The sequence below is a fragment of the Tenrec ecaudatus genome, chromosome 15, assembly GCF_050624435.1.
Source record: "Tenrec ecaudatus isolate mTenEca1 chromosome 15, mTenEca1.hap1, whole genome shotgun sequence".
Lineage (NCBI taxonomy): Eukaryota > Metazoa > Chordata > Mammalia > Afrosoricida > Tenrecidae > Tenrec > Tenrec ecaudatus.
This window is the reverse complement of record NC_134544.1, coordinates 4,513,977-4,538,678: the sequence shown is the minus strand read 5'-3', so window position 1 is coordinate 4,538,678 and position 24,702 is coordinate 4,513,977. Positions and strand designations below refer to the sequence as shown.

Sequence of the window (24,702 nt, the reverse complement as noted above, 5' to 3'; positions counted from 1 at the left end):
TATTAACTTTACTCAGATTACTGTATTTTGGGTGTAGAAGAACTGGTTTAAAATTCTCCATTATCATTAGAAAACCTTAAAGGTGAAATAGTGTTATGTAACACCAGGCTCTCTACTCCCATAAAGAGTGACAATCTGTGGAGCCCGCGAGGCAACTCTACCCTGTCTTGTAGGGTTGCTGTGAGTTGAAATCGGCTCGATGGCTCTGAGTTTGGAGTTTTTTAATCTACTGATATTTGCTATTTTTTGAGTTATATTATTCTAAAATACTATTGATACGTCATTCTGAAACACTATCAGTATGTTGTGTGCAGCTTGTTGAAACCCTACTGGTAAGACAACTTATCATTTGGTGTTGATGTTTGTTTTTAAAGGCCTGATTGCTGAGATAACCCATCAACCTCAAAATGAGCTCTTCTAGACATCAGTCACTGTTCTTCATCACTCTCCCAGACTTACAAAAACTCTGTGCCCTCAGGGTAATACTGAGTAACAGTGGGGCGGACGCTGAGATTAGGAGTACACAAATGAAGATATGCAGGTAAAACATTTTATAGTATGGCATATGTTTTTTGAAAGACCTCTTAAAAGCTGTTTTAGAAAGATCTCCTTTAGTGGATCCTGATGGAGTGAGAGAGAAATATGGAACCAAATTCAGATGTTTAGAAAAGTACTGGATTAGTTGATGTGAGAGTCACCAAGACTGTCACCCTGAGATTTCCCATACACCTGAATTCTAAATTAGCCTCAGAGGTAACTTTACAGCAGTAAAATAAAATAAAGACATGAATTCTTTTAAAAATCATCGCTGGGAACCCAATGGTCAGCAATTACTCCAAAACAAAGATGAGAAGGAAAGGCAGTGGGGAAGCTAGAGTTCTGGAAATGGTGCAAGGAGAATGTGATCAATACAAATCATAACACATGGTGGAAAATGTTACCAATATCACTAAATGATTTGTATGGGAATTGTTAAGTGGGAATCTAATATGTTGTATAAACTTTCATCCTAAACACAATAAAAACGCTTTTAAAAGTATCTCTTTTAAAGGAAAATTTAAAAGTGGCTTATTGCAGTTAGGTTAAAATTTAACACCTTATCATTTGATCTTCCTTGTGACCCATTTTTTTATTTGTTCCAGGTTTTAATATTTTCTGCTTTCTTTTTGATTGAAGATTTTCTCAGTTTTACTTTATTGGGTGTTCTCTGTTTACTTTGTTGTTAGTTTTTTGGTTGATTTCTTAAAATATTTTTTTCTGAGGGAGAATTGATGGCAATGATTGACATATTTACACCCCCCCAAAAGGGGGATGAAAAACAAATGTGGTGAAGGGAGGCAGCAGGTGGTGTAAAATATGAAAAATAATACATTATAATTTATCAAGGGTTCACCAGGGTGGGGGGAGAGCTGACACATATATACATATATATTTATATGTACCTATATATTTTTTTCTATATATATGTTCCAGGAGATAAATCTATAGAGATTCCTGTGGGAAGAGGCTGGAGGGGGAATAGAAAGATAACAGCAATGAGTACAAGAAGGAAGAATATAAATGTTCTAAATATAAATGTTCTAAAACATACTGATAACTGTTGCAACTCTTAACATAATTGAACTATTGAATTATATGATTTGTGAATTATGCTAATAAAATTGTCTAAAAATTACTCAATCTGTATAAGCAATGTAAATTGAAGGACTTAAATTTTGTTCTTTTTTGGTAAAACTTTTTTTTTTTTAACAATTTATTGGGGCCGATACAATTCTTTTCACAGTTCATACATATACATACATCAATTGTATAAAGCACATCTGTACAGTCTTTGCCCTAATCATTTTTTTCTCCTCTTTTCTTACATTTTATTAGGGACTCAAACAACTCTTACCACAATCCATACATATACATACATCAATTGTATAAAGCACATCCATACATTCCCTGCCCCAATCATTCTCGAGGCATTTGCTCTCCACTTAAGCCCCTTGCATCAGGTCCTCTTTTTTTTCCCCCTCCCTCCCCATTCCCCCCTCCCTCATATGCCCTTGGTAATTTATACATCATTATTTTGTCATATCTTGCCCTATCCGGAGTCTCCCTTCCCCCCTTCTCTGCTGTCCCTCTCCCAGGGAAGAGGTCACATGTGGATCCTTGTAATCAGTTCCCCCTTTCCAACCCACTCACCCTCCACTCTCCCAGCATCGTCCCTCACACCCTTGGTCCTGAAGGTATCATCCCCCCTGGATTCCCTGTACCTCCAACCCTCATATGTACCAGTGTACAGCCTCTGTCCTATCTAGCCCTGCAAGGTAGAATTCGGATCATGGTAGTTGGGGGGAGGAAGCATCCAGGATCTGGGGGAAAGCTGTGTTCTTCATCGATACTACCTCACACCCTAATTAACCCATATCCTCTCCTAAACCCCTCTATGAGGGGATCTCCATTGGCCGACACTTGGGCCTTGGGTCTCCACTCTGCACTTCCCCCTTCATTTAATATAATATATATATACATATATACACATACATATATACATATACACATATATACACATACATACACACACTTTTATCTTTTTTTTTTGCATGATGCCTTATACCTGGTCCCTTGGGCACCTCGTGATCGCACTGGCCGGTGTGCTTCTTCCATGTGGGCTTAGTTGCTTCTGAGCTAGATGGCCGCTTGTTCACCTTCAAGCCTTTAAGACCCCAGACACTATCTCTTTTGATAGCCGGGCACCATCAGCTTTCTTCACCACATTTGCTTATGCACCCATTTGTCTTCAGCGATCCTATCATGGAGGTGTGCAGTCAATGATATGATTTTTTTGTTCTTTGATGCCTGATAACTGATCCCTTTGGGACCACTCGATCACACAGGCTGGTGTGTTCTTCCATGTGGACTTTGTTGCTTCTAAGCTAGATGGCCGCTTGTTTATCTTCAAGCCTTTAAGACCCCAGTCACTGTCTCTTTTGATAGCCGGGCACCATCAGCTTTCTTTACCACATTTACTTGTTCACCCACTCTTAAATTTTGTTCTTAATGGGTTTTTTCATATTTTTTATTCATGTTTTTAAATCATGTTATTGGGGGCTCATACAACTCATCACAATCCATACATCCATCCATTGTGTCAAGCACATCTGTACATTTGTTGTCAGCATCATTCTCAAAACATTTGCTTTCTGCTTGAGCCCTTGGAATCAATTTCTGATCATTTTTCACCTACCTGCCCACCACCCCCATGAACCCTTGATAATTTATAAATTATTGTTTTGTCATACCTTACACTGCCTGATGTCTCCCTTCACCCACTTTTCTGTTGTCCATTCCCCAAGGAGGAGGTTATATGTAGATCCTTGTAATCTGTATCCCCCTTTCTACCCCACCTTCCCTCCACCCTCCCGGTATCACCACTCTTACCACTGGTCCTGAAGGGATCATCTGTCCTGGGTTCCCTGTTTCCAGTTCCTATCTGCACCAGTGTACATCCTCTGTAGCCATATTTGTAAAGTCGAATTAGGATCATGATAGTGGGTGGGGGGAAGCATTTAAGAACTAGAGGAAAGTTGTATGTTTCATCGTTGCTACACTGCACCCTGACTGGTTTGTCTCCTTCCCGCAGCCCTTCTGTAAGGGGATGTCCAGTTGCCTATAGATGGGCTTTGGGTTCCCAATCTACACTCGCCCTCATTCACAATGATATGATTTTTTGTTCTTTGATGCCTGATACCTGATCCCTTCAACACCTCGTGATCATACAGGCTGATGTGTGTCTTCAATGTGGGCTTTGTTGCTTCAGAGCTAGATGGCTGCTTGTTTACCTTCAAGCCTTTAAGACCCCAGATGTTAACAGGTACATTTTATTAAACTAGGGAGGAACTTAAAATGCTTGAGATGCACATGTCTCTGGGTTGAGTTGTTTTATTTGTGACTGTTAGTGTGAATTTTTAAATTAGAAATATCTCCAGATATTGATTAATTAAATCCATTTCCCCAAAACTTATCAATAACAAATGGTGTTTAAGTACCTATTGTTTATGGTGGTGTTTTGATTAAGTGTTGGGCTACTAACTGAAAGGTCAGTTAGTACCAGTCAAACTACCAGTCAAAACTACCAGTGGCTTCTTCAGAGAAAGAAGAGGCTTTCTACTATTGTAAAGAGGTACAGTCTTGGAAATCCATAGGGGCAGTTCGACCTGGAGTCACAATGAATTGGAAACTACTTGATAGTGTGAGTTGAATTGAGTATTGTTTCTGGGACTCTACAGGAAATTCTATAAACATTTTCCACTTGAATTTAGAGACAATAGATTTCACACATTGAACATGGATGAGTGAAAACCTGAAGAATTGTGGGATAATATCAAGGACATCCATGAAGAAAGCAAGAGACCATTAAAAGGACAGGACAGAAGAAAAAGAACAAAATGTCTCTCAGAAGAGACGCTAAAACTTGTTCTTGATCAGAGTAAGCTGAAGCGCATGGGGGAGGGGGGGTTGGAATGATGAAGTTAAGAAAGAGCAAACCTTACCCTTGATCATTTCCCACCAGGCCTGCCACTCCCCCTCTCTACCATTTGGGGTCCCATGTTTTTCCCTTGTCCCTGTGTTTGTTAACACCACTTCCTTACCCCCCCTACCCCCCCCAACTACCATGATCCGAATTCTACCTTGCAGGGATGGATAGGGCAGAGGTTGTACACTGGTGCATATGGGGGCTGGAGGCACAGGGAATCCAGGGTGGATGATACCTTCAGGACCAGGGGTGTGAGGGGCGATGCTGGGAGAGTGGAGGGTGAGTGGGTTGGAAAGGGGGAACTGATTACAAGGATCCACATGTGACCTCCTCCCTGGGAGATGGACAGCAGAGAAGGAGGGGAAGGGAGACTCCGGATAGGGCAAGATATGACAAAATAACGATGTATAAATTACCAGGGGCACATGAGGGAGGGGGGAGAGGGGAGGGAGGGGAAAAAAAAAGAGGACCTGATGCAAGGGGCTTGAGTGGAGAGCAAATGCTTTGAGAATGATTGGGGCAGGGAATGTATGGATGTGCTTTTTACAATTGATGTATGTATATGTATGGATTGGGATAAGAGTTCTATGAGTCCCTAATAAAATGTAAAAAAAGAAAAGAGAAAAAAAATGATTAGGGCAAAGAATGTACAGATGTGCTTTATACAATTGATGTATGTATATGTATGAACTGTGATAAGAGTTGTATGAGCCCCTAATAAATTGTTTAAAAAAAAGAAAAAATAATAAAATTAATAAAAATAAAAAAGAGCAAACAAGATTTTAAAGGGCAAATCACAAAGACAAAAATATAGTAACGGAATATGCACAGACCTAGAATTGTAAAACCAAAGGGGAAAAACACGTTTGGCATTTCTCAAGTTGAAAGAGTGATGGGAAAATCTATTAGCTAAATATGGAGTGATGCTGGAAGCATCAAAGGAAGAAGGGCGAAGTACACTGTCACTGCAGCTACGAGAATTGGTCAGTGTTCAGTCATTTCAGGAAGTAGCACACGATCAAGAAACACTTGGGTTGACAGAAGAAATCCAACCAAGCTTCAGGGAAGGTATTGGGAACATTCCAGGAACTGACAGAATATCAGTTGAGATGCTTGGATACAATTCTGGAAGTGCTTGCTTGTCTATTCCAAGGAATTGGAAGGCAGCTACCTGGTTAATTAAAGATATCTCTATTCATGCCCATTCCAAAGGAAGGTGATACAATAGAATGCAAAGAGTACCAGATAATGTTAATATCACATGCAAGTAAAATTTTGCTGAAACTATTAAAAAATGGGTGCTACAGTACATTGACGAGAAATGCCAGAAATTCAAGCAGGATTCAGAAGTGGATGTAGAATGAAGGCGAGCGCTGCTTACGTTAGATTGATCTTAGCTGAACGCAAAAATTCCCAGAATTTTATTGAGTGTGCCAAGGCATTTGACTATGTGAACTATGGATACCATTGTGAAAAATGAGAATTCTGTAACATTTAACAGTGCTTATGTGGAACCTGAACAAGGGAGCCCTGGTGTTGTGGGATATGACCTAGGCTACTAACTGCAAGTCCAGCAGTTCGAAACAACCACTGCTTCTCAGGAGAAAGAGGAAGCTGTCTACTGCCATAAAGATTTACAGTCTTGGAAGTCTGTTGAGGTGGTTCTACTCTGTCCTATAGGATCACTCTGAGTCAGAATCAACTTAAAGGCAGTGATTTGGTTTTTGTGTTGAAACTTGTACGCAGGCCAAGAGGCATTATTCAAACAGAACCAAACTTAAGAACTTAGGTTTGAAACCAGGAACTGTATATTTGTCAAGGATATACCATTTCATCATACTTATTTAATTTATATGCTGAGAAAATAATTCAAGAAGCTAGACTACATGAAATATGCAGCATCAGGTTTGGAGGAAGGCTCATTAACAGCCTGCAATATGCACACACAAAATCACACAATTGTGTTTTCTGAAAGCCAAAAGAGACTTGAAGCACTTTCTGATGAAGACCAAAGACAATAGTCTTCAGTCTGAGCCCCAACATAAAACCAAACTCTTCACAACTGGCCCAATAAACATTATGATAAACCAAGGGAATACTGAAGTTGTCAAGAATTCCATTTTACATTTCATTTTCAAATGAAACCCCATGGAAGCAGCCGTCAGAAAATCAAGTGATGTATTTAATTGAGCAGATTTTCTGCAAAAGACTTCTAAACTAAAGTATTAAAAAGTAAAAATGTCATATTGAGGACAGTTATGTATCTGACCTAAGTCATGGTACTTTCAATTTCCTCAGCCATACAAGAGCTGGATAATGAATAAGGAAGACCAAAAAGGAGTTGCTGCCTTTTAACTAGGGTGTTGGTGATGAATACTAACTGTACAGTGAACTGCCAGAAGAATGAACAAATATGTCTAAGAAGAAGTACAGCCAGTATGCTCCTTAGGAGAAAGGATAGTGAAACTTCATCTTACATATTTTAGAAATCTTATCAGGATAGTGTGATCCCCAGTGACAGGCTATCATGTGTGGTGAAAGAGAGGGCCAGAAAAAACGGGGTCTATAGACTAAGCCCATTGAAACCATGGCCCAAACATGATTATGAGGATGATGCAAGACTGGAAAGGGCCTCATTCTGTTTTTCTTGACATCTCTGTGATCCAGAACTAGCTGGATGCAATCTTAACAGCAGAAACATTTTAGATTAGTATGCTCAAATATTTTTTAATCTTCAGTCCATATGACTTACTGGAGAGTGGGTCTCCAAGAACTATCTCAAAATAACTTTCCTGAATTAATTTGAAAGATTGCTAATTGAAGCCTAAAATGTAACTATGATTGATGTGGAATGCCTTTATATTACCCTTAAATTGTTTGAGGCACTCAGGGAAGTGCTCTACTAGAATACAGGAAAGGTTAAATCTGACTGAATTTCTTGGAGAACAAAAGAATGCTAGGGGTCTGAAAGGGAACAGATACATTATTAAAGTGTCCTCCATTTTCTTAAGACACCTTTCTTCTCATTGTATGGGTGGCAGCCAAGTCCAACACTTTATTCAGGAGTTCACCCTTTCTACTAAGGTATAATTTGTATAATTGTGAAGATTTAACTTTACACTGCTTTGGAAATAGTCAAATAGTTAAGAAATAGCAATGGCCCCACAGACAACAGAATGATAAGTAGTGAATTTTATTATTCCTGATCTTATTTATACCTTTTAAGTCACATCATGGTTGGATCTTTAAAAATCATTCTCAGCGGTCTGTAGCATTGTTTTCTATTCCTTGCCCTGGATCCCTTCTTTCCTCTCACTTAAAAAAATTTTAATGAAAACTTAGGATATTTTCAAGGCAGAGAAAAAAATCAACACACCATGATTTTTTTTTTTTAAACATTTTATTAGGGGCTCATACAACACTTATCACAATCCATACATAGACATACATCAATTGTATAAAGCACATCTGTACATATTTTGCCCTAATCATTTTTTTTTTTTCTTCTTTTACATTTTATTAGGGACTCCAACAACTCTTACCACAATCCATACATATACATACATCAATTGTACAAAGCACACCCATACACTCCCTGTCCCAATCACTCTCAAGGCATTTGCTCTTCACCTAAGCCCCTTGCATCAGGTCCTCCTTTTTTTCCCCCCATCCCTCCCTTTTCCCCCCTCCCTCATATGCCCTTGGTAATTTATACCTCGTTATTTTGTCATATCTTGCCCTATTCGGGATCTCCCTTCCCCCCTTCTCTGCTGTCCCTCTCCCAGGGAAGAGGTCACATGTGGCTCCTTGTAATCAGTTTCCCCTTTCCAACCCACTCACCCTCCACTCTCCCAGCATCGTCCCTCACTCCCTTGGTCCTGGAGGTATCATCCACCCTGGATTCCCTGTATCTCCAACCCTCCTATGTACCAGTGTACAGCCTCTGTCCTATCCAGCCCTGCAAGGTAGAATTCGGATCATGGTAGTTGGGGGGAGGAAGCATCCAGGATCTGGGGGAAAGCTGTGTTCTTCATCGATACTACCTCACACCCTAATTAACCCATCTCCTCTCCTAAGCCCCTCTATGAGGGGATCTCCATTGGCTGACACTTGGGCCTTGGGTCTCCACTCTGCACTTCCCCCTTCATTTAATATAATATATATATACACATACATATATACATATACACATAAATACACATACATACACACACTTATATCTTTTTTTTTTTTTGCATGATGCCTTATATCTGGTCCCTTGGGCACCTCGTGATCGCACTTGCCGGTGTGCTTCTTCCATGTGGGCTTATTTGTTTCTGAGCGAGATGGCCGCTTGTTCACCTTCAAGCCTTTAAGACCCCAGACACTATCTCTTTTGATAGCCGGGCACCATCAGCTTTCTTCACCACATTTGCTTATGCACCCATTTGTCTTCAGCGATCCTATCATGGAGGACACACCATGATTTAACACAATAACAGCATTAGAATATAATTTCTTAAGTTCTTTATTTTTACATAATTGTAAACATATACTTGGGGTATTATTTTAATCTCTTAATATTCAAAGCTTTATCTCATGAGGAACCTTCTCTTCTTAATAGTCCATTAAATTTACATTAATCATTTTTTCAAAATCACAAAGGTAACACATGGTCATATGCAAATTCCAAAAATATCATAAAGCCCACTAAAAAAAGTCACTTCTGATCCCCCATACCAAGAGGTAGCCATTTTCTAAAATTTTGATCAGTTCCTGGAAGTTTAAAAAATATGTAAATGGAGGTTCTGCTGTGTTTGTGATTTTTTTTAGTATTTTAGTTATTTAAAATCATTTTATTGGGGGCTCATATAACTTTTATCACAGTCCATACATACATCAATTGTGTAAAGCACATTTGTAAATTCGTTGCCCTCATCCTCAGTGTTTGTGATTTTTTTTACACATTTTCCACTTGACATTTGTCTGTGTTAGCAAAAATTCTTTATAAATGCCACTCTGTTACTCCATTACTTTCTGTTTATCTCCACAGGAAATTGCTGCATTTATATCAAGATCTTCTTACGTCACCTGTGCCTGGAATTCTAAACCAGTTTTGGGTGGTGATGTCGGTTAGTATTATTTTTAGTATTTCATGAAATACTGTGATTATTGGGAGAAATGTCAACACACTAAATCGCTAACACACGATCCTAAATTGAAGATGGTTCAGAAGGAGAAATCAACATCTGTTAGCCATGATCATAAGCCATCTACAGCCTTCAGTTATTTTATTTTTCTTCTAGGTCTTTACTATTCATCTGTCTTTTATTATTTTATCCTTACTATTACATTTTTAGAAGACAAGTTTTTGGTGAACAAGTAGACACTATAATGTAATATCTCCTATTTGTGTCCTGTTTCACCTTAAAATTCCTTTTGGAGAAAACAGGGTATCACTGTAGAATTCTAGTAAACAGAAGTATCCTAATCTTAGCAAGAATGTGAAGAAAAGGGAAATAGCCCTCTGTTTAAAACTTTGTTTTTCTTTACAAAGATAATGGCTGAAAATAGGGAAATATAGAAAGTAGAAAATGGGGTTACTATATGAGTCTACCATCTTGACACATGCTTGTTGTCTCTCCTTTACTGACCTTACTGAACAGCTTCCCATGCCTACACATCTCTCTCACTCACACTTGGAGGCTGCAGAATGTTTCATTTATTTAGTTAGCACTCTCCTAGAGCACATTTTTATAAGTGGAATGGCATTGTGTTTTAAACGGTAATCCAGATAGCACTCCATTGTTCTTTGAGAACAGCATATTAGATGGTATTTTAACAAATGGTGTCTGAAAGAATCTGGTTTTCCACCCTCACAAACTCTGGGCATTAATAGCCTGGAAATACTTAGCAGTCTGTCAGGTGGAGAATGATACCTTGCTTTTCATTCACATTTCTTTAATTAGTGCTGGTCTGTTGGGCTTCCTTTTGCTCTCTCCATTTATGTTGCTTTTCCTTTTTCATGTGAAGAATTCCCTCTATGTTAATTCCCTCTGTTATTTATGTATTGACCTTTTACCATTACATGATTTGGGGAACCATAGAGAGTGGGAACCATTGAAGTAGAACCATGGAACCCACTTCAAGAAGGAAATGATCATCACTTGCTTCTTTAAGGCACAGAAGCTTTTAGGGAGATGGCCTGGAGCCTCGGGCTGTGCTCTCTGCTGTATCATGTTTAACTGTGTTAGTACTGCATTGTTTAATCATATATTTACGTTAAGTGATTTTTATAACCTTTCATTTATAAGTGTTTTTGTTACAGATACCATTTTATAAGACTGGAAAACTGAATGGTTATATCGAAAAGTGTGGCGCTAAGGTAAGTTTTTTTAAAGGATACTTGCTTTAGATGGTGCTTGTTTTGTGTTTGTGTTCATCTTAGATTGTCATGAACTGAAAATGGGAGTATGTGTCTCCTAACTTATTGATGGACATGTGAAAGAAAATAACCCAACATTTTCCCCCAGTCATTTTATACACATTTTGTAAAGGAAAAAGGCTTGAACTTAGTTTGTCAGCATTGTTTATGATAGACTTCTTCAACTATGTGACTCTCCCCATTTTCAGAGAAGAAAGTGAATCCAGAGAGGTGCAATTATGGTGTACAATCATATAGTTACAAGTAAAAGAATAAAACATCATAGATTGTATTCTGTTTAGTAATAAGCATCTGTGTCTTTACAAGGACAAAAATGTGGCATATCTCTTCTCTGTTGAACAAGCCATGGAGTTTTGAGTAATGCATGTAGCTTTGAGGCTCTGTGTCTCTCATTTCAACCATCGCCAGGCATCCCTGCTAACCTGTCCTAGTTCTCACTGTGCAAGGCAATAAGGTTTCTACTCATTTACAAGAGAGATACCTTTTGGGGGGCTGGAGGAGATGTTGGGTTTCAGTAATAACTAGAGGTACTTTGTCGTTCCCTGAGAAATCTTTGAATAACTTGCGTTGTTTCCATGGGTCAGAATCGGTGGTGAAACAGTATTCTTCAGGAGCAACAAGAAAGGAGTCTGGCTCAATTCCCTTTTGGTCAATTAGCTAGAACTAGTATGTTTCAGTTTTTTAATATTTGGGAATTTTCTAGGGATCTTTCTTTCTAGGATCTTTTCTTTGGGATTGAAGGAACCCTGGTGGCATAGTGGTTACAAGTTGAGCTGAGATCAGCAAGGTCACCTGTTCGAATCCACCAGCCACTCGTGGGAGAAAGATGGAGCTTTCTATTCCTGTAAAGAGTTACAGTCTCAGAAACTCATAGGGGCAGTTTGTACACTGTCCTATGGGGTCACTGTGAGTCAGAATGGACTCAATGGCAGTGAGTTTGTTTGTTTTTTTCCTGTTATTAATTTTTAATTCCATGTGGTTAAAGACTATGTTTTATATAATTTGAATCTATTAAAATTTATTAAGATGTGCTTCATGCCCCCAATATGGTTGTAGTAACTGTTCTTCATTCACTTGAAAAATATGTAATCTGATATTGTTGGGTTGAATGTTGTACAGATGTTAAATGAAGTCTCACTTTCTACTTGTATCAATTCTTGAGAGCAGGGTATTACGCTATCAACCTAGAATCTGGACTTGCTTGTTTCTCCTTGTAGTCTTATCAGTAGCCCTCAGAGGACTGCAAAGAGATCTCCAAGCTGCCCTTGGTTCCTTGGGGAGTTTCCTGCAGGAATGCCTGATTTGTTTTCTATGCACACCTTGCAGGAAGTTCTTCCAATAGTGGGAGCCATCCAGATATAAAAAGAAGTGGTGCGGAATTTGTATCTGATTTAACTGAAGTGGTCATTGATACCACCTTGGCCCTCAAAGCACTCGGGCTAGTAGTGGTCAGTATTGTGAAGGATGATAGATTCCCCCAGACTGCTTCATTGTTTGCATGACCGAGTCTGTGCTACATTATCTAATGACCTGGCCATGAGGGAAAGTCAGTGCAGAGACTGAAAGTAAAAGCCACCCAGTTTTATAAGATAGACCTTGATAATTTAGGGCAGGTGTGTCAAACTGGCGGCCCGTGGGCCCCATGCAACCCCCAAGGTGATTTTTTTGTGGCCCACAATGCTCTGAAATAAAATGAAAATAGAATAAAACATGTTATGAATAAAATAGCACTTAGGGGAGATTGAGGCAATACTGTACACACAATTCCCTCATTGCATTTTATTTCAGAGCATTGTGGACCACAAAAAAATATTTCAGGGGTCACATGTGGCACACCAGTTTGACACCCCCGATTTAGAGGAGAGGCTCCACTGGTTGGGTCTGAGACCTGGGAGGTGTGTTTGAGGTCAACACTGCAGGTTGACCTCATATTGCCACTTGGAAGTCTTATTGATAGTAGCCGTAATTAAATTCCATATGCGGTGGATTGCATAGATTTGGATTCAACTTCTGCTGGACAGAGTAATCAGTGTGAAGGATGGTATGTCCTGAGAAGACTCACCAGAAGCCATAACAGTACAAAAGTGAGGGTGGGTAATGTTGATGACAATTCTCCATAGATTGCTCCCTTGTCTGCTAATAGAAGTGAGCAGAAGCAACTGCAGCCTTTTTTTCTAGACTGTATTTTCAAGGATGTTTGTACAGGGAACAGTCTTGGAAGATACAGTGTCTGCCAACAAAGGGGCAAGCAGGTGAGTTCCCCATCCAAGACAATAAAGATAATGACTCTCTCTGGGATGTTCGTTTTAGAGTTGCCCACTTGCTTGGGGTTCTTCAGGTAAAAGCACAGATATGGCTTATCTTAGTAACTTCTTTTTCCACCTGTATCTACTTCGCATCACTCCTGTGCGATTAAGGGATCAAAGACAACTGGTTCAAACATGAAACACGTGCTTTCTGCTGTGTAATGACCATTAACAAAGTCTTCATCTCTGGCCCAGGAATCTTGTGGTTTCTGCTTGAATCACTGAAATGGTCAGACCATTTAGCACAATGTCCTCCAGGTTCATCCATATTATGAAGTGCGTGATAGATTATTGTTATTCTTTAATGTTTGTAGTATTCCATTGTGTGTACCATAGCTTGTTTATTCATCTGTTATTGGCATTTAGGTTGCTTCCGTCATTTTGCTATTTGTGTTAGTCTGGGTAAACTAGAGAAACAAATCCACAGAAATTCATATATGTATGAGAGACTTTTATTTATAGGGTAAGTGTACATTCAGAAAGCATCCCAACCCAATCCAGTCCAAGCACATAAGTCTGACTTAGCCCATATGTCCAACACCGATCTACAAAGTCCTCCTCAAACTCATGAAACACACACAATGACACCGAATGCAGGCAGATCACAGACCAGTGAGCAGAAAGTCTTTGAATCCAGTGGCAGTGTAAGCATCTTGACACTTGGCAGGGGTCTCCACGTGGCGTCTCCAGCTCCCAGGGTTGCATCAGGGTAAGTCCATGAGGCTTCTCCTCAGGGATGTCTTGTAGGAAGTGAGCCTTGCCAGCTAAGGCAGCCGCACACTGGTCCAACCGTCAGAGAACAAGAGACCAGAGAACCATTGGAAACATTTTTTCTCACATTTTGAGGCAACCTAAATGTCTTCTTTGGTGAGGTGTCTGTTCATGTCCTCTACCCATTTTCAGATTGTATTATTTGCCTTTTTCTGGTTTAGCTATTGGAATTATATATAAATATCAGAGATTAGTAATTTACATAGTCTGCCATTGCTAGAAATGCTCCCCAATTCTGTAGATTCTCTCAGAACTCTTTTGGTGAAATCTTTAGATCCAGGTAAGTGTCTACATTTAGGAAGTCCTCAGCAGCTAGTTTGTCCGGTGCTGCTTGTGTGTTTTCCATTTGGTAGTGTATTTGTGCCAGGTATTAAGGCTCCTAAGTTTGTTCCTAATTTTCCAGTGATGAATTCTTTAATTCTAGATTTTACACTTAGGTGTTTCAGAAGAGGAAGGCCCTCAGTAAAATGGATTGATAAGAGTGGCTGGTCAGTGGGCTCGGGCATAGGAACATTTGTGAGGATGACACCGGACATTGTGGTGCTTCATTCTGTTCTGCATAGGGTCCCTATGGGTTAGAGCCAACTTGATGGCACCCAACAACAACAACAACACATTCAAGTTGTTGATCCATCTTGACTGCATTTTTGTATGTGGTGCAAGATACAAGTCTTGTTCTGCTTTTCCAAAAATGGCTCTTTGTAGAAAATGTTTTGCCAGCACCATTTGTTAGAGATGACCTTGGCCCTTTTTAGTGCATTTCATCCCTTTGTCAAGGATCAGCTGGCCATAGGTGGATGGATTCCTCAGGGTTCACGATTTCATTCCATTACTCTCCATGTCAGCCTTTGTACCAGGATCAGACTGTTTTGATGACGAAGACTGTATAATATGTTTTGAGATCTGGAACTATGAGACCTCCTACTTTTTCTTTATTAGTATTTTCTTATCTTGGGTCTCTTTCCTTTCCATATAAGGTTTATGAGTAGTTTATCCATCTTTTAAAAGAATTGCGTGGGATTCTAGATCAGGGTTACATTATATTTATAAATCACTTTGGGTAACCCTATTTTTATTGTTCAGAAGTGAATTTGTATTTAATGGTTATCTAATGTTGAATTATGTCACCATAAAAATAATCTAAGAGGCTCTGCTCTGATTCCCTCTGTGTAATGCAGAGCACGAAGTAAAGCTGTGTGCTCAGCACAGAGTATCAGGGGAGACGGCTTACTGGCCAAGTACTGTCATGGCACGAGGGCATGACAGTACTCATGGGTCCACATGTAAGTGTCTGTCAGCTTCTTTAACTTTAGAATTTACAGGGGTTTGCTGGTGGTGAGTCTGTATGAGTGATGACTAATTTATATCCTGAGTAACCTAGCTGGTTAGATAGCGATCTAAGTTTGTGGACATTTTTGTTATTATTCTAGGGACACACCAATCACTACAATTTCCCAGTGTTTTTGCCCTTTGATGTTTTTAGATGGAGGCTCCAGAAAGAGTAATCCCTGTAATTCTTCAAAACTGCCTCTCCTATTCACTCATGGTGAGACTTGCCCCCACCTGGAATCAAACCGGCCACCTTCTGGTACAAGGTAACTCTCACTCCCTGTCATCAAGGCCTTATGCCCTAGACTGCTTCAATTATGGCCGACACTCTTAATTTCAACATGCACAATGTTAGAGAGCATAGTGCCAGCGGGGCCGCTATGCTCTCAAGTAAGCATTAGACTCCATGGGCTATCTGTTCTGTAAAAGATGCACAGCCTTGGAAACTCTATACAGGGTTGCTATGGGTCGGAAACAACTCCATGTCAATGGATTTAGGTTTTTTTGAGTTGGTATTTAAGCATAGCCCCAACCAAGTATTCTCAAGCAAGCCCACAACAATGTCAATACCCTCTCCTGATTAAGGGATTAATTACATTCAGCTGTAATGTAGATGTTCCTTTGTATTTCTAATAGTTTATTATGTGATTGTTAGGAAGAAAGGAATGAAGGTCCGAAGTGTCAGAGTGAAACTATTACAACTAATTCCAGTTGCAATATTGTTGGATCCTAAAGGATATCCTGAATTTTCTTTTGATAGCTGTTTAAATATTTTATATAGCATCATTTAAGAATCTTGCAGCCTTCAGTAAGCATTTAAGAGAGGCGTTAAGTATTTCTGTCCTTTCAATTGAAGGGATACTTGCTGCGTGATCATACCTATTCTCTGCACTATCACCAGATAAACCTCGTGTACAACTACATTTTAACATTTTACATTAGCTTTGATAAGTCCAAAGCAATAATTACCGTATATACTTGAGTATAAGCTGAGTTTTTCAGCACATTTTTAATGCCGTTTTGTGGAAAATTTGGGTGCCTCAGCTGTTATTTGGGTCAGCTTATACTCTAGTATATATGGTATATTTTAAGCGCAATTTACAAATTATAATAATCTGGTATATCCTATAAATTTATAAAAAATCATTTCATTTGGGGCTCGTACAACTCTTAGCACAATCCATTCATCCATCTACTGTGTGAAGCATATTTGTACATTTGTTGCCATCACCATTCTCAAAACATTTGCTTTCTATTTGAGCCCTTAGTGTCATCAGCACCTCATTTTGTCCCCTTCCTCCCCACCCCCCTCCTTCATGAGCCCCTGATAATTTATAAATTACTATTATTTTGTCATGTCTTACACTGTCCGAAGTCTCCCTTCACCCACTTTTCTGTTGTTTGTTCCCAGGGAGGGGGTTATATGTAGATCGTCATAATCAGTTCCCCCTTTCTATTAATTTTTAAGGGCAAGATTTTCTTTCTCAGATGGGAAAGCAAAGTGCTATTGGTAAGTAAATGTACATATATGTCAATAGATGAAATATTAATATAAATTAACAATCACTTAAAAACACTATAAGGTTATTGGAGTGTTATGATTTTGAGGTTACAGCAGAATTATTGGATATTACTCAATTGTTATTGGGAAATCACATGTACTTCAAAATGTGTATTCTATCTCACCAAGGAAAAATAGTGCTCATATTATTGGGGAAGCACATGATATTTCATTTTTTTCTGCTTAAAGAGAAGTATGCACATAGAAGAGTTTAATTCTGTAAGCATTTGCAACATTTACAGAGCCCTATCATTAAAATTCTATAATGTATTCCTGTAAGTAAAAACTTTATTTCTTTTTTTTAACATTTTATTAAGGACTCATACAACTCTTATCACAATCCATACATATACATACATCAATTGTATAAAGCACATCTGTACATTCTTTGCCATAATCATTTTCGAAGCATTTGCTCTCCACTTAAGTCCTTTGCATCAGGTCCTCTTTTTTTCCCCTCCCTTCCCGCTCCCCCCTCCCTCATGAGCCCTTGATAATTTATAAATTATCGTTTTGTCATATCTTGCCCTGTCTCCTGTCTCCCTTCACCCTTTTTCTGTTGTCCGTCCCCCAGAGAGGAGGTCACATGTAGATCCTTGTAATCGATTCTCCCTTTCCAACCCACTCACCCTCTACTCTCCCAGTATCACCCCTCACACCCCTGGTCCTGAAGGTATCATTCACCCTGGATTCCCTGTGCCTCCAGCTCCTATCTGCACCAGTGTACATCCTCTGCTCTATCCAGACTTGCAAGGTAGAATTTGGATTATGGTAGTGGGCGGGGAGGAAGCATTTAGGAACTGGAGGAAAGCTGTATTCTTCATCGGTGCTACGTCGCACCCTGACTGACTCATCTCCTCCCCTAGACCCCTCTGCAAGGGGATCTCCAGTGGCCAACAAATGGGCTTTGGGCCTCCACTCTGCACTTCCCCCTTCATTCACTATGGTAAGATATTTTTTTTGATGATGCCTTATACCTGATCCCTTCGACACCTCCTGATTGCACAGGCTGGTGTGCTTCTTCCATGTGGGCTTTGTTGTTTCTGAGCTAGATAGCCGCTTGTTCAGCTTCAAGCCTTTAAGACCCCAGACACTATCTCTTTTGATAGCGGGACACCATCAGCTTTCTTCGCCACATTTGCTTATGCACCCATTTGTCCTCAGCGATCATATCATGGAGGTGTGCAGCCAATGATATGATTTTTTGTTCTTTGATGCCTGATAACTGATCCCTTCGGAACCACGTGATCACACAGGCTGGTGTGTTCTTCCATGTGGCTTTTGTTGCTTCTGAGCTAGATGGCCGCTTGTTTATCTTCAAGCCTTTAAGACCCCAGATGCTATCTCTTTTGATAGCCGGGCACCATCAGCTTTCTTCACCACATTTACTTGTTCACCCGCTTTGACTTCAGCAGTTGTGTCGGGAGGGTGAGCATCATAGAATGCCAATTTAATAGAAGAAAGTGTTTATGCATTGAGGGAGTGCTTGAGTAGAGGCCCAAGGTCCTTCGGCCACCTTAATACTAAACCTATAAATATAGGCACATAGATCTATTTCCCCATCCTCATGCATATATTTGCATATACATGTCTTTGTCTAGACCTCTATAAATGCCCTTTGCCTCCTAGCTCTTTCCTCCATCTCCCTTGACTTTCCTCCTGCCCTACTACCATGCTCCGTCCCCACCTGGGTTACAGCTATACCTCTTCATTATGTTACCTTATCCTTGATCATTCCCTACCAGGCCTGCCACTCCTCCCTCACCATCAATTTGGATCCCATGTTGTTCCCTTGTCCCTGGGTTAGTTAACACCCCCCACTACCCCCTATCCCAAGTCCCCCCGAACTGTGCGTCCTGTTGTTTTTCCTCCAGATAGTTCATCCAGCCTGTCTTATTTAGACAGACCTGTGGAGATAATAACATGCAAAAAAACAAGACAGAGGAAAACAAAGCAACAATATACAACAAAACAACAACAACAAACCACTGACAAAGAACAAAACAAAACACATCAAGAAAGAAAAGCTTGTAGTTCAAGGATCGTTTGTTGGCCTTTAGGAGTGTTTTCCAGTCCAGTCTGTTGGGGCACCACGCCCTGGCCCCAAAGTCCACTTTCAGCATTCCCTGGGAACCTTGCTGCTCCATTCCCTTGCTGTTCCACTGCACTCCCCCAGCGCTTCGCCTCGGTGTGGTGGGATCAGGTCAGGTGCAATTCCCACACTGTGTCTCCGGTGCTGTCCCCTGTAGCGCCATGGGTCAGTGAGGGGCATAATGTCCCATAGTGGGGCCAGCCATGTGTCCTCTCTGTGGACTGGCTGCTCTAATCAGGAACATCATCCCTGGATTCCCTGTGCCTCCAGCTCCCATATGCACCAAAACTTTATTTCTTATAAAAAGAACATGACTCTTTTTCTTCTTAAAAAAGAAAGAAACAATGTGTGTTAGATAGGGTTCTCTAGAGAAACAAAACCAGAATGCTAATAATTATACATATTTATGCAGATGGATAGATGTATAGCTTAAGAAATAAACAGTTAATTAAATTATAAAGCAGTACAAATGGCTCAGTACAACTCACTCCTGTAAGACAGTAGTGAGACGCTGGCAGTCCATCAAGTCTTGAGGGCCACCAGGTAGTCCTCTGTAGAGCAATTCAGGCTATCCAGGCACACGCAGCAAACATCAAGGCAAGTCACCAACAGTCAGCTAGATGACAGGGTCCAACAGTACCCTGCCCAAGAGATGTAAATTCCAGTGGTGTGGTGAAACAGGTCTTGAAGGAATCTCAAATTACAGCGTCACAGTCAATGGGCTAGGTGTCCCACAGGTAGTGTAGCTTGCAAATTTAGGCACAGAACAAGCAAGGCAGCTGCACACTGGTCTGATGATCAAAGAGCAAGAGACAAGAAGGGCGAGGCTCACCAAGCCATTTAGCTCTCTGCCCTTCAATTAATCTCACATGTGTTTATCGGCCAGGTTGACACAATAAACTACCTGCCTCACAATGTTTACCTCAAGGAACAGAGAAAATCTCATTTTACCCTTTCTGGTTTGGCCTAGTCTACTTTCATTGATGTGCATGGTAGCCTGTGTTGAAGTCCAACAGTTTTTCTGAACAAAAGCCCAGAGATAATGGGTGTAGGGAAATCTTGAGCTCACAGTAAGGGTTATTTCCTTCACCCTTTAAGGGTAGCCTAACTCAGGAACTAGCCTGTGTGGATGCAGATACACCACTGACCTTGGAGATGGAGACCTGGTCACCATCCTCACCCTGGATTGGTTTAGTGCAGTGGCCATCGCTGTACCCTGCTCTGGCCCAGAGGCGCCTAACTCAGTCTCATTCCCCAGCAGTGACTTTAGACTATAGCCGTCTGAGATGGAAGATAATAGCTTGAGAGCAGAATTACTCACTCTTGGTTTGAATTTATTATTGTACTTTAGAAATACATGCAATTCATAAGAGTATGGATCACTGGATTTTCACTGAACATGTTCTGGCAATCAGTTCTCAGAAAAATAAAGAGATCCTCATTGTACCCAGAATCCCCTCAAGCTTTCTTCCCAGTAAGGCCCCTTACCAAGAAAACCATGTTTCTGACTTATTACAAGTCTCTCTTAATTATGTAGAGTGCGGTATTGTAATACGTCAGGACTGTGTCTGCCAGAGTATTTGAGGACGTGTGCCAGTTAAAGGACTACTCGAGTCAAGACCCAGGAGTTTCGAAAAGGGCCATCTGTACATGTCCACATGTAAGATGCCAAACTTGTAGAAAATGTTCGCTAGGTTTTCCGTCATAGCTGTGGGCTGTCTCCTTTTTCTTATTTTAACCCTGCCCTGTGAGTCCCACTTTCAAGACACACACACACACACACACACACACACACACACACACACACACACACACACCTGCTATTTGTACCTTTGTTGTCTTTGCAATGTCTCGGCTGCAGACTGCCAATATGGTATATGGTGATAAGTGGAATTTTAACATGTAGAGAAAATAATATACTCTTAGTTTCTGATTTGAATAAATGGCATTAATAATACTTTTGTGATTAAAATAATTAGATAAGATGGACTAATAATTCACAATTAACTCTTTTATTTTCAGTATTAGACATTAATGTAACGGAAACGCAAGTTTGTCTAAGTATAGAGGCCTGCACAATTAGACTGCCACCACCAAAGGTACCAGATAGTTTGTTTACTACAATTTATTGTATATGCTATACTTAATACTATACACTGTCTTTGCTGTACTTACTGTGCACTGTGTTTACTCTTTTTACTGTATACTGATGGAGCCCTGGTGGCATGGTGCTTATGAGTTAAGCTGCTAACCTTACGATCAGCACTTAGAAACTACCAGCTGCTCCATGGGAGAAAGATGGAGTTTTCTATCTAGTAGGGATTTATAGCCTCAGAACTCACAGGGGCAGTTCCAACCTATATCCTCTAGGGTTGGAGTGGACCCGATGGGAGTTCCTGAGTACCAGTATACTTCCATATACTAAATTTACTATATTTATGATACACAGTACTACCTATTGTGTACTATATGGACTGTACTTTCCTTATACAGTGTTTGCAGTATTTACAGTAAGGAGCCCTGGGGATGCTGCTGGGTCCGACTGCTAACCACAAGGTCAGGCACCCAAATCCAGCGGTTGCTCCCCAGTTGCTGAAAAGATAAGTCTGCTTTGTCCCCTATAGATGTAGTCTTAGAAACCCTGTTAAGGTCACTGTGAATCAGAATGGACTCCATGCCAATAGCTGCGGGGGGGGGGGGGGTGTCTCTGTATCTCCGACTTACTGATCTGCCTCCAGGAGACTCCCAGGCAACAATAAACAGTCATCTGTCTTTGGAACCCAGGATCCCACAGGTTTGCGTTGAAGACACTTGGGGAGAAGGGAAGGACCTCAGGAGGTGGGTCGGGGGCTCTCCCCACCAAAAGACACAGGTCAAGGAGAGCTCCCCACTCCCTCTTCTGTAGGGAAATTGATCTGTAGGATCCATGCCAACCACTGTCGGTTGAACTCTCTTTCCTGCATGTGAACACACTCACAGAAACTGACCAATGGTCCACCTCAGCTCAGTGTAGGCCTTTGAGATGGGCAACTAAGAGGAAGAGCGCAAGACCTAGGTGCACTGGAGGGGCCCCAGATGGTCTGGAACATTGATGGCATTGTACAGTGGTTCCACGGGGATCACTCTATTTTAAATTGCATTCTGACTGATTTGTGTTGTGTCTATCAATATATATGTAATACAAATATGTAAAACAAAGCCACATGTTAATGTTGATTTTCTTGACCACATTCTTTTGAAGACATTTGAATTAACATCTCTATTACTATTGAAAGCTGCAAGAATTCAACATTCCTGAGAGGGTTATAAAGGACTTTGAAGCCAACGAGAGTGCCATCATTGAGAGTCAGTCCATTATAAGCAACTGGTGCTACGTGTTGCCAAGGTAGCGTTTTGATCTGCAGTGCACTGGGCAAGTGCACGCCACAGCCACTCTTCTCATGAGCCTCCTGAAAGGGGCTTGGGCGACAGTACCGATCATCAATGAAGTTCTAAAACTAAACTATGACTTAAAGAAAAAAACAGTAAAATGATAGTATCATCCTTAGGTGCTCTATCCATTCTCTTCATCAACTTACTAAAAAAGTTCATTATGTTTGCATTTTGTTTTAGATCTAGTTTGGGGAAGCAGAGTTCTAGATTTCTCCTTATGAAAAGACAGTTAATGTACTAATGGCAATAAGACCTCATAAACCTGAATCTAAGAGTTGGTGATTCAATATAATTTGAAATTAATTGAGTTTTAAGTATGTCTGGTCTTCAGGGGAACAGACTTATTACTAATATAAAGGGACTATTGGGATAGAAGTTTGAACTGCCTAGGCAAAAAGTTTAATTAACTGGCAGCAGGTACATATGATTTAGGTACTGAAGCTGAAACAGGTGGGTGGGAACATGAACTTGGCTGATTAAATCAACCCTATAGGCCTTGATCAACAGTCTGGCAGTTACCACGTAATCCCTTGTGTGGCATTATCTTTGTGGTTATTGTGTGTTTCTTTTCATAGTTACAGGGTTTTTTTTCCTGCATTTTACATTTTCTAACTCAATTTGGATTTCCCTAAATGTTGTTGAGGTTTCCTCAAATTTATCCTTGGCACTCAGAAAAAGATCTGTTCACATTGGGGTGGTTTGATGGTGTGACATGTCTTTACCAGGCTGTGTTAACACCACTGAGTTGAATGATCAAGCAATTTTTCGGCAGTGGCTTGTGATACTGACTGGCTCTTTTTTGTTCACAGTATGAAAATGGGGCAGATAATCAGTATCCTTCACACTGTCCCTCTTGACTGCCCTTTCCAGTCATACAGAGATTTCCAGATACACTGGAATGCCCTGGTAAGCCAGAAACATGTGCAATCAATCACACATGTTATTCAGATTTGTTTCTTGTAAGTTAGCCTGTGCACCCCTTCCTCTTAGGATGGTTTCCACCTTGTGCTTCCTTTCCAGTATGGCTATAAACTTCCAGAACCTCGTGGAGACAGCCACGTCTTCTGCAGTGTATACTTCAAAATGATAGGAGAGAAGATCTTCACGTATCCTTCACACGCCGGTGGTAGCCGCGAACCGCTGTGTGCTGCTCACTGCCCTGCCCAGGCTCCCTGCCCCCATTGTATTATTACTTTCAACCTCCTCGGTATCTGAAGCAGCTTGTGTTGATGCTGTGGGTTAAGCATTGGGCTGTTGCATTTCAAACCCACCAATCAGTCCTTGGGAGAAGATGAGGCCGTCAGCATCGGTAAAGACTTACAGTCTTGAAAACTGTAGGGAGCAGTTCTGCTTGTGCTATAGGGTCACAGGGAGGTGGATTCCACTGGACAGACATGGTTCTATATCAAGCAATTTCTTGACTTTCTGTTCTCTGAATGTTTTTTCTCATTTATTTTAAATTTTGCTCAAGGTCAGTTTGAGGATGAGTTTCATAAGGATTTTTCTTTCTGTAAACATCATTTCAACAATTCATACTGCAAAACAAAGTGTGGCTACAGTACAGTGCTGTTTCCTAGCAGAGAACTTATCATGGCTGTTGCCTTAGGTGAGAGCTCCCTCTAGTGGTAAGGTGAATATTACTGAAAGCTTTTCATGAAATAGCCAGTTAACAAAACAAAACAAAAAATTGGAAGGTAATTTAATGTTATAGGCAGAATTAGGGAATCGCACTTGTTTTTCATTTAGGTAAGAAAATATCTCTCCATATGGGGTTGAATGATTCAACTATTAAATTACATGATATGTACATTCCTTGCCAGTAAAACTGTTAGGGAAAAAATATATAAAACATTCCAAAAAAGGAAAGAAAATATCTCTCCACACAAAGAAAGCCCAAAGTCTCAGGTGAAGCCCTGACTGATGCTGACGGAGCCATTACCCCCTCTCCCCGGTCTTCCTGGAAGAGGAGCCCCGCCTCTCTTTCCACAGGCTGCATGTCTAGCACAGGCACTGAGAGGAAAGTGAGGCTGACTTGTATCAGTGCACTCTTTAATTAAATGCCAACACCTTGTCCCAAGTCTTCAAAAGAGTTTCCATCCAAACAGGTAACTGCTCTTCTCCAAACACTGCTTCTGGAGTGTGAGCAAGCACTGACTAGATGTGCTGCTGCTTGGTGCCGGAGATTCTGCCTGCATATTGTGCAAACCTTCTGAGGATAGTGTCGCCAAGGCTCGTAGCAGCCCTGGTGGCCCAGTGGTTAAG

General features: G+C 40.6%; 1 protein-coding gene across 1 annotated transcript in view; it reads left to right on the top strand.

Moving 5' to 3' along the window:
* Positions 1–407: 407 nt before the first annotated feature.
* Positions 408–24,702, top strand: part of C15H18orf63 (chromosome 15 C18orf63 homolog) — a 72,602-nt gene continuing 48,307 nt past the window's right edge. Inside the window, exons 1-9 of the mRNA XM_075533204.1 lie at positions 408–541; positions 9,558–9,636; positions 10,833–10,889; positions 15,510–15,621; positions 16,824–16,865; positions 21,031–21,107; positions 22,284–22,393; positions 23,250–23,346; positions 23,461–23,546. Of these exons, the coding sequence (XP_075389319.1) occupies positions 408–541; positions 9,558–9,636; positions 10,833–10,889; positions 15,510–15,621; positions 16,824–16,865; positions 21,031–21,107; positions 22,284–22,393; positions 23,250–23,346; positions 23,461–23,546 (794 nt within the window). The remainder of the gene's footprint in view (positions 542–9,557; positions 9,637–10,832; positions 10,890–15,509; positions 15,622–16,823; positions 16,866–21,030; positions 21,108–22,283; positions 22,394–23,249; positions 23,347–23,460; positions 23,547–24,702) is intronic.